The following is an 11,495-nucleotide window of genomic DNA, read 5'->3' as shown; positions in this document are numbered from 1 at the left end:
AAAAAACCCAAAACAGAGTAAGACCACATTCTTTAAGGACCAAGAAACTAGAATAAGCATCCTAGCCTGTTCTAAAGGTGAAAAGGTCATGGAGATTATTTCAGCATATCACAAACTGTTAAGTGATGAATGCATGCACTGAGGCTGTTCTACCATTATGTTATGGTTTGTGCCTAGTTGTCCCCCCATAGCCTCATGTAAGTCATGGGGTAGACCTGACTCAAGGGGCATGGGCAGAGGACCAGGGTGGGGCTTAAGGGACAGGGCCAGAGAGGTGAGAACCTGTTAAACTGGAAGTATGCTCTATGCCCCCTCCCTCAGGCCAGTGGCCTCCCTTGGAGGTGTGGAGAGGGTCATCCTGGACAGAGCAGCACCCTAGCCTCTCCTCCAGATCCTATAGTGTGAGGCGGTGGTGTCTGTGATTGAGGCCACCTCGGGCAGCGATGCTTAGAGAAGACAGAGGCACTGACCCTCTTTTCTGAGCAAATAAGGCTCCAAGATCTTGCTACATAATTCAGGCTGTTTTGAACTACGAAAGCTCCAACAACTGTAACCTAAATAAACCTTTCCTTCCTTCATTTTGATTGTTGGGCATTTATCCCAGCAATGAGAGAAGAGTAACTAAGATAGTCATGGGAGATTACTTCAGATTATCACAAACTGTTAAGTGATGAATGAATGCACTGTGGCTGTTCTACTATATGTGGTACTTATACTGAGGCAATCAATTTGGCTATGAGGTTAACAATCCTGTTTTTTCTCTTCACTGTAGTCACAAAGTACAAATGAACCATCTGTTTTCATCTGGGTAGATTCAGATATACTCTCACTCACTTCAGAACTATGGTAACTGCTATTTTTCATAACACAGCACATCAAGGATTCAGTTTTACAACCCACAGAACACCACTCTGATCTATTACACTGAAGACATCATGATGAACAGACTTGACAGCATTTTAGAGAACATAAATAAGATATATGAAGAGCAAAGAGTGGAAAATAATTTCAAGTTCTTGGGCTGGTCATTTTCATTAACTGTATGGTAGTCTGGTCAGAAGCATGTTGCAAATTATAACTCTCCTAAAAAGGACTGCACTTAAGCTGCCTCTAGGGGATACACAACTTGGTGTGATCTATTCAAAGGCTGGTGGAGAGATATTAAGAAGTGTGTTACTTGCACCTACCTATGATGGCACTCTTACAGTTGTCAATTATACCTGAGGCCCAGATTGTGAAAACTGTGAAGTGGATCCAGGGTATAAGACTAATGACCAGCAAATTCAAGGCTTCTCAAAGAATCCTACAGCAAGTAAAGATACCCTAAACCTGTGATGACGAACCTCTTAGAGCGTTCAATGAAACAAACAGTCCACTGTAGCACATGCCATAAATTCACCACCACTGCCATGAAGTCTCTGGCAAACTCCAAAAGAAATCACAGCCGACACTTGTCTCTATGTCATCTCTACTATACTGATTTACAATATAATAAATAACAAATAAATAACACTGGTTTTTAAGATATGTAGTCTCACTATGCTATTCAACCTGTCTTCAAACCTGGGACTCCAGTGATCCTCCTGCCTCAGCCCTCAAGTGTAGGGAATACAGCCATGTGCCACCACATCCAGGTAAATAAATAGTGTTTCTGCTGCTTTACCAATCTCCTGGTTTTATAATAAAGCGGCTTATACAGTTCTAAACTCATCTGGATGCCATACAAAACTATACTATTAGCTTTACCATTACTCAGTCCAGTTGTTTTAAAAATCTGGTAAGCTGATGTATTAAGCTGACATGGTAGAGCCCTTCACCTTCTACTGTGGTCATCAGTCTCCTGCATGCACAAGCCATCAGCAAGCTGATGAAGACTTCTGTGGTACTACCATTAGGGTGAGGCCCTAGAAGCTTTTGGACACCTTCACTTTATACCTCTTCAAATGCACTGTTTTTTCAGATAAACATAGCTTGTTTGGAACTTTCAAAAATTTCCCTGAAGAATGAAATATTTAATAATCAAGAATCAGGTCAATGAGATCTTTGCACTCCACATAATATAATCTATTCCCTCAAGTACTGAGGAATGAGTCCAGGATTTTACTGAGCTATATCCAACCTTTTATTTGGAGACAGGGCCTCACTATATTGCCTAAACTGGTCTCCCACTTGCTATCCTACTGCCTCATCCTCCCAGAGTGCTGGAATTATGGGCAGGCATTACAACGCCTGACTAAAAAGCATTTTTATTGTATCACTCCAGGGTATAATGATAGCAATGGCCATTTTATTTATTTACTTTTGGTATTTTTTGGGGGGAAGGGTCTATAGGGTGTTCAGGATCCCACTACTAGATCAAACTGGCAGTGATCTGCTTGTTTACAGCCTCCCAAACACTGGGATTACAGGCACACCACCACACCCAGTTTCAATTGCTATCTCAGTGAGCCCTGGGGGCAGAGCCAGCACAGCAGGCCAGGGGGATTGAACCCTCAGCCCCTCTGCCTGCTTGCAGGCGCTTTAATATGCTGAGTTATTTGGGCAATGGCCATTTTAATGCTAAATTCCATACAAAATCCCATAACTATTTTCAGATTCTCACTTTCAGTAACAGAAATTAACATTATAAACGTTTACTTTATATATATGTAAGTTACAAACAATGCTTTTACAGCTTTATTAAGGAGCTGTAACATAAAGGCAGTTTTTGGAGGAAAAAGGACAGATACAGGTCCTGCTTTTGTGCAAAGGGCAGCTTAATGTGCTGTATTTTTAAAGTTTTTTGTTGTTGCAATAATCTCAGTAACTTGGAAGAATTAAGTAAAAACAACAATGAAACACAGGCAGTGAGGTATAATTTTTCCTACAGAGAAGCCTGTCCCAAGGCTGATGAAAAATTCCTTTTACAAGGTTCACTTAAAAGGGTTACGGTTTTGTGAGTGATAATTACTGCCTTCAGCTTATCTGCCAAGGCTGGTGAGTACTGTAGTTATGTTACCTGCTAGAACCTTTAATTGTAGAGCATGTTTTCTGTTTTTGAGGCAGAAATTCATAGTATTGTTGTGCCATCAAACCCAAGAATTTAAGTCAGTGCACAGTTGTGTTCTCAGTTTATTTGTTATCACTGGTGAGAAATTCTTTTGTAGCTTTCTTATTTGCATTAAGGGTTGTCAGAATGCTGAGGCCTAAGAAACTTTAGCATTGCTTGAAATAACTAAGGCAACCATTAGTGGCACTAAAAGGACCTATTTTCTTTTATTTTCTTTTTTTATTTCTTTTGCTTCTTTCTTTTTTTTTTCTTTTCAAAGTTTTATTGATAAACATATAGCAATGAGACAGTTTCAAATCAAATCGAAAGTACAGTTTCAACAAATAATACACTGCATATATTCTTCTTAGTGGTTAACTGCTGTACAAGATGCAGACTTGTGATCCTACTTACAAACACCATTAGAAAAAATCATTCTATTCATTAAGAGAATGCAACTATATATCTATCCCAACCACTTTGAATACACAGATACAAAATGGACATTCATAGTTATACCCCAATTTTTTTTTAAGTTCCGTTGTTGAATATTATAGGTGTGTAAACTCAGCAAAATATTCTAAAAGAGTACAGAAGCCCATAATAGCATTGGGTCTTCTGTTTAATTGGCAATGTCAGAAATTATTGACGTGAGTCCCCCACAGCTCAACATAACAACATGGCTTTACTTCCTATATTTCATCTTCATACTTTTCTACTGGATGGTTAAGACCAAGGTAAAGCAGAACCTATGCAACAAGAGTTTTAGCTTTTTGGTTTGAGAAGGTCAGTGAAATGCCCTCAGGATTTATCCTGAGATCCTGTACCTCAGATTGTAGAACCTTTGTCAGTGCAGCCATGTGGATGAGTCACGGCCATTGCTTGGCCAATGTGCTCTCTGTGAAAGCCTGAGAGAGTGTCTTCTCCTCATGTGACTCTCCTTAGGCACACTCCACGTCATCGATCGATTTCCTCTTTGGCCCCATAACCTTCTTGATCAGAAAATTTGGGACACTACCGAGGTACATGACGTTACAGTACAAAAAGGACCTATTTTCTGCAAGATATAGTGATTTCCCTATTCAGCTTTAGTGTACAAAGTTCTATGTTAGAAAGGTTGTACTTGATCTTTCATTTATTAGTCTTGAATTCAAATGTTCGACAATCTTTCCTTTGATTCATTATGCCTTGTTCTTCCCAACTTAACAGTACTAGAATCTGGTCCAGGCACATACTTTGTTTTTATGATATTACCTGATGATCCACAACAAGACTTTTTTGTGTCTGTTGCTTGGGATCTATCACATGTTCTCATTTTTCTCCATTTTCTTCATTTGAGCTGCTTCTCATTATGTAAAACATTAGTTTATATATACAATATATGGCATTTTTAAACCAAGATGCTTAGGCTGGGGTATTGAATGGGTTCTCAAACAGAAGAGCTCACAAAATGAGCAAGAAAGCACAGATCTTCAAAGATTATGCATATGATACAATGAGTCAGCCAGGAGACGTCTGTGGTGTTTCTATACTCTATTCCAGGGGGTTTGGTTTGGCTAAGAGCAACTTTCTGTGTTCACCTAGCATTTTTAATGGATAAAACTGCATGGAGACAGGTGTGCAAATTTTGGCTTCCAACTAATTGTTCCCTAATATATTAATTTCACTGGGGAAAAAATTCGTATTTTAAAAACAGCACCAACTGATAAACAGCTTTTAGATTTATAGTAGTTTCTGATAGCAACACAATGGTTGACAACAGCCCACCAAGTAATTAAGAGGTGTGATCTATATTACATGTCCTGGTAGCTGATGCACCAAACCGAAGACTGAACATCACAGCAACAATTAATGAAATGTAAATTATTTAGTCACATCCTTCACACTGATACTAAGTAGACAGGAGCCTCAGATTCTCCAGGTACCTTTTTCTGCATCACTGCTGCCCCTTCTACAGTCATCGTTTGTAACACTAAGGAAAACATGAGCAGATAAAGCATACCACCTAAACATGGTTTACAAAGATTTGCACAATTACCAGAGTCAGTCCAAAGTGAAGACTGTTATACTATAATCCCACTGAAGGCAGTTTCAAAAGGACAGAAAGATTAATACACATGGATTTTCTTCAGGTCTACAAATTCAACATATTTTAATTGTGATACTGCAATTTAAATATAACTTACATGATCCAATCTTGTCTTTTTAAAAGACTGATCATCATTAAATTCATCATCCTCATATGGCTCTGAAGAAGAAGATAATTTTCTTTTCCTGGGCCCACCACCTTTTAAAACAGAGAAGCAAACTAAAATTTCACACAGAAATAACAAACTAATTTGCTTCAGAACAAAGGTAAAAATGCATTACACTGATTACATAGTTATCTTTCAGGTCTAATGTTTATTCTTCTTTATACAATTGGACCAAAAAAAAAAAAAAAAAAAAAAGTGAAAAGTGAACCTGCTCTGTAGTTTTCCTAAACTAGAAATCTGTAATGCACTATTTATAAAGTCACACTATTATTTATTTATTTGACTGTCACATTATTAATGCTAAAAATACTATCTCTCCAAATTGAGAATTTACTCTGTACACCACTTATCTATTAAACACTTCAGGGGCACATAATTAGGAAATACAGTTTTGCTAACATGGAAGCATGGCCAAAACACACAAAGGTTTAAAATTTTAGCATTAAACTTATTGGAATCTGAATTGTGCAGTTATATAATACTCAGAGTAAGCACATACACTGTAGTGTTTGAATTATAGACTTACTATGGTCATTACAAAATAAAACTGAATAACATAAACCTTTAAGGAATAGTAATCACATCAGTATAAATACTTGTTTCCTACTTCATGCCATTATGCAAATGTGCACTGAATATAAACAAACTGATTTCTAGCACCCACCTTAGAAGTGGGAAAAAACAATCATCATCCATCCATGTGCTACAGCTAAGTACTTAATTAAAAAAAGCTTGAAACCAGCCAATTTATGCCATGTTACTTAGACATGTTTAATTATTTCCTTAAAAGGTGACACAAACAACAACATCAATAAATTCATACTTTACTTTCTCAATAAGGAACAGAATTTTATAAACAAAAACTTTCAGAAAATACTAGGCAAAAATTTCCTTACAGAGTAATATGTAGGATAATACTGTCTATAGAAGATTGTAATTTGTGGTAAAACTTAGGTTAAATATGACTTGTAAATTTAAGATTGCTATTTTAAAAAGGCTTTTTTCCACAAATATCCTAAAACACAGTCGTTCCTGTGGCAGCATACTAAAAATGATTCTATCTTCCCATTAGAATAGGCACATTCTACCTATACACATCACCTAAAATTCACTAAGAACTTTGTAACCCATCCAGTTCAGCACACAGCAAGAAAATGAAGTTAAAAAACAAGAAAACCCACGTTCTTGTTTTCTTAACTTTGTCAGCATTTAAAAAATATATAGGAATATGGAATATGAAGGTAAGAAAAAAATATCCCAACTTAAATTGAGGTTTAAATTTAATAAAATTTTATTTAAATTTAAGTAAGTTTTACAAACTCCCTGAGGTGGGGGTTCTGTTTGCAGTCTCCTTATACACTCTCAGGATGTCCAACAGCATGTGCTATGTACTAGCTGGGGCCCAAAGAATACTTGCTAAATTGATAAGGAAGTCAGATGATAGAAAATGCTGCAGAGAAAAAAAGGCTGAATCCTACTACAGAATAATCCATTCTACAGCCTGTTTTCAGTAGAAAGATTTATATGATATTTTCTAAGCCATTAAGTAACTCAACATATGTTAACTGAGCCTATCATTTATTAAGCTCTTCGAAAATACTTTACTAAAAATATGTTAATGAGGAAAATAAGTCAACTGTCTCCTACACCATTTTCTCTTATCAGACCGTTCTTAAGAAATTAGCATGTACCAGATACCACAGTAAGGAAGTTACATTAACTTTATTAGTTTTTCTTCACAAAAACCCTTGAGTTTATCACAGGATACTATTTTACTGCTAACAAACAAAGAACACAGAAGAGTTAGGCAACACTGCCCAAGGTCACACAGCTATTAAGTGGAAAACACAAAGATCTTGAAATTCTGTGTAGGTGGCACCCATAGAATATTGTCCTCTTGTTTAAACTGGAGAAAATGAAAGCTTTTAAATATTTTATATATCTGAAATATTATCAAGTTTAGGTTTCACTCCAGTCAATTTGTTGAGTCTAGTGAAAATGAGGTAAGATAAGTGCTAAAGAAAAATGATGGGCTTACAGGAACTTACTATTTTCTATTATATATATTATATATATAGATAGATAGATAGATATAGATTTTAAATTAAAAAAATATAGATATAGATATAGATCTTAAATTAAAAAAAATTAACTGGATAAAGCAGCGCACACCTATAATCCCAGCACTCTAGAAGACTGAGGTAGGACTGTAGGTTGAATCCCAGCCTGTTTAATTACAAATCAGTGAGACTCTGTCTCAGGATAAAAAAAATCTTAAAAGGGCTGGTCATGTAGTTCAGCACAAAGGCCCTGGGTTCAATGCTTTATACTCCAAAAAGTACAAAAATCCAATTACAGACACAGTTAGGAAAGCATAAACTGTACAAGCTCAAACAAAACACAAAAGATCATTTAAGAAGTAAAAATGTGCATACTCTGAGAAACTTAAAACAGCCTACAGAAACAGACTTTTTGCAAAAAGTTAATAATGGAAACAAATCATAAGGCAAAAACTTAATTAACTGACCCTATGAGTAGTCACTGAGAACTGTCAAATGATTTAAAATAATCAAATACCTAATTGCACCAACAAGATACCCATGATAAATCAGAAAGTTAGGTTTTATACTCTAATGTACATGTGTACTGTACGGTGTGCATGAACACAGGAAAACGTCAACGGAGTATAGGGTTATTTTCATTACTTACTTTAAATGCTTTTCAGTAGGATTACAGGTGATTTTTACTTTTTTATTTTTGCTATGTGTGAGTTAACAAAAAAAAAAAATCAAGGTAGCATATGCTAAAAAAATTGGAGACTTTTTTCTATATTGCAAGGTCCTTTAAATGCATTTTTTAAAAATCAGAAGCCTGAAAAATAGCATAAATATTTATTCAATGAAGGAATGCTGATTACCAGCAAGGACTTTCCACAAGACATTAGTTCCTACTGACTCAGGTTTGTAGACCTGTAAATAAAACCACAGTGCAATTAGAAAAGATATTTAAAAAGTGAAGAAAATACACCTTCCAAAACTTCAGTTATGGGATTTGATCTGTAGAAAACAAACAAAGTTACTAAAGAGAAATTGGTCCCTCTCTTTCATGGGGAAGGAAAAAAAAAAATCAACCTTCAAGTTTGGATCCCAGTAGCTGTATGACCTCAGTAAAGTTACTTAACCTTCTAAAGCTTCAGTTTCTTCATATAAAAAAACTGAAGCTATTAATGCTTTACAAGTTCTGTAAGAATTCGTGAAAATGCTAAGTAAACTACAGAGCACTAGTAAGATAATACTGTTATAGCTTAAACACAGCCAAGTATACCTGCATCACCAAACATCAGCAAAGCAGCAGCAATGGCTCCATCCATAGTGGTTGTTGATTCAATCAACTAACAGAAGAAAGGACAAATATTTATAAAATAACACTGAAGAATTATTTCACAAAGTTGTTGAAATACTTAAGACAAATACATGAAATATTGCACAGGGTAGAACGTGTTATGGTGTAAATTCAGGAAGTTCTATGATAAATTTACAAAAACTGAAAATTTACAAATGGGACTTACCTAAGTGTATCTTAAAATGCATACAATTTACTCTTCTTCACTATAAAGAATAACTAAAACATACAGAAGATATACTATATTTCAGGCTTTTGTGAATTATAAAGCTTTTTATTTTTTATTTATTTTTTTTGGCAGAACCAGGGATTGAACTCAGACCCTTGCAAGCTTTTTACTTCTGAAACCTTACAAACTTCCCATTTCTGTGTTTCAATGATGGTTTGTGTGTAGAGGTGGAGAACAGGAAAGAAAAAGGACAGGGAGGGAGATGGGAGAAACATGAAGAGAAGGCAAGAGACAAGAAGCATGATAGATATTTATACTCCTTTTTTATTTTTAGAATAAAAAGGCAGAATTTTGATCTTTGAAAAATCTTATTCTTACGATAAATGAAAGAAATTTTTACTTTATTTCTGAATGGGCTGAAGCTCCCATAGAATATAATACATAAAATAATAGTTTCAATGTACTGTTTTTATTGCCATTCAGTAAGATTTCAGAAGAAACTGGGGGCCAGGGAGATGGCTCAGTGGAATAAGCGCTTCCCTGGCAAGCGCAAGAGCCTGAGTTCAATCCCTGGTTCCACAAAAAAAGAAAAAAAAATATTTCAGAAGAAACTATCCCATATTTTTCCTGTTTCTCATTTCTAATAAGCGACTTATTTCTAAAAGACCCTGGGGCAGGGGTGTGTGTGTGTGTGTGTGTGTGCACGCTAGCGATTAACACAGGAACCCATGCATGACGGGTAAATACAACTGAGCTACAACTGCAGCCCTTAACTTTTACTGATTTAAAAAAAATTTTAAAACATTTTATTTGTTATAGTGTCTCACTACGCAGCTCTAACTGGTAGTGATCCTGCTGTTTCAGCCTCCCCAGTGCTGAGATTACAGATGTGCACCACCATGCCTGGTTTCAGTGGCTGGTTTGGTAAGGGGCTGGCATGGCAGGTGGTACCAGGGACCAAACCTAGGTTCTTGTGCAGGCAGGTGCTTAGACCACCAAATTATCTCCCTGGCCCTGTAGCCCTTACTTTTAATAAGCTGGCTTTTTTTTTTTTTTTTTGTACAGAGATCTATCTGAGGACCTTGTGCTTGCTACAGCGGCACATAAACCACTGAGCTACTTCCATAGCAATAAGCTGCTTTTTAGATGAACCAGAAGTCAAATATGAGAATACGTTCTTCTATATTACCTTTTCCTAATTTTGGAACCTCTGACATTCTCTGAGTTCCTATTCATTTTCAAAGTAGTCAAGGCATATTATCAAACCTTGCACTAAATTTATATTTTATCACTTCTTGAGCTTTTTGACAAGCGTCTAAAAATTTGTGCAGTAATTTATAAATGTCATTTTTCTCCTGAACTGAATAACTTGAAATATAAATTACTTTAGAAGAGTGCTCCCCAATGAAGTGAATGTAAAATTTCCACATGCCAGATATTGATTAATAAGACAGAAATTATCAACTATTGGGGAATTTATATGTGTTTCTAGTGGGAGGAATCCAATTGTAGAAGCACTCAAATACAAGAAAACCTGACAACCTAGGTGGGCTTGGAAGACTAAGATTATTTTATTACTTATAAGTAAATAACCTTCCCTATTAATAAGTTAGGACTCTATTGAAGTAAATTTCAGGCCTTTACCTTTACTACATAAAATAATTATCTTCAAACATACATTTTTAGAAAAATGGCCATCCACCACTAGCTATAGCAAGGATTCTAGAGAGACTTTTATCATCACTTCAGCTACAATGAATTATTGTAAAAGGTACAACCTTAAGTAAATCAGCGTCACTTCTTTGTGGAAAAAGTTCCTTCAAGGTCTGAAGTTTAGCATCTTTAAGGTCTTCCAATTCTGAAAGGCCTTCCAATTCTGAAATATTATCATTGCTTCGTGACACAGCAGGAAGGCCCTGGGATTCTTCATCTTCAGATGGTTCAGAACTAAAAATATTTTCACAGTGGGAAAAAACATTTTTAACGAATTGCTCATCTTTTAAATTATACTACATATATACACACACTAAAGAATATCTGTAAGTCTTTTCTACATTAAATGAAATCTTTATTTATAAGAATAAAAGACTCCCATTATGAAAGTTAGCCTACTTTGAAGAAAATCTTGCATTAGCTGGGCTGGGATGGACAAGATGAAAAATGGGAACTACCAGTAATTATTTTCTTTAGCTGATGCTCTGCATGTTAAATAATGTTGTCTTTCTGCTTCTGTGAAAATAGGAACCCTAAACCAAGCATAATAGCACATGCTTATAACACTAGAACTCTGGGAGGCAGAGACAGGAGGCTCTCTCAGCCTCGGCAAACTGATAACTGTATGAAACCCTGTTTCAGAGTTAAAAATATAAAAATATGGGAATTAGGTCTTCAGTGTGAAGGCCCTGAGTTCATATTCTCTCATATCAGAAAGGGAGGAAGGAAGAAATGATTTCCATGGCCTATACAGATAATAAAAAATAAGGGGTAGCACAATGGTCTTCTTTAATGTAAGTATCTTTGTGAGGAACAAAACACTGCCTTGGCAGACAGATAGCATTTATTTCCTAAGAGGATTTTCTTTTCTAAGAGCTAATTTTATTATTATTATTATTATTATTATTATTGCTATTATTATTTTTGT

The 11,495-nt window shown here is 35.7% G+C and overlaps 1 protein-coding gene across 1 annotated transcript in view; it reads right to left on the bottom strand.

Annotated features, from left to right (window-relative positions):
- The window catches only part of Smarcad1 (SWI/SNF-related, matrix-associated actin-dependent regulator of chromatin, subfamily a, containing DEAD/H box 1), a 94,335-nt gene that overhangs the window by 44,626 nt on the left and 38,214 nt on the right, over positions 1-11,495 (bottom strand). The window contains exons 4-6 of the mRNA XM_004640621.2: positions 10,633-10,801; positions 8,608-8,674; positions 5,215-5,315 (exon numbers count right to left, since the gene is read on the bottom strand). Of these exons, the coding sequence (XP_004640678.1) occupies positions 5,215-5,315; positions 8,608-8,674; positions 10,633-10,801 (337 nt within the window). The remainder of the gene's footprint in view (positions 1-5,214; positions 5,316-8,607; positions 8,675-10,632; positions 10,802-11,495) is intronic.

Source organism: Octodon degus, unplaced genomic scaffold, assembly GCF_000260255.1.
Source record: "Octodon degus isolate 3935 unplaced genomic scaffold, OctDeg1.0 scaffold00125, whole genome shotgun sequence".
NCBI lineage: Eukaryota > Metazoa > Chordata > Mammalia > Rodentia > Octodontidae > Octodon > Octodon degus.
This window is presented reverse-complemented; position numbering and strand designations above follow the sequence as displayed.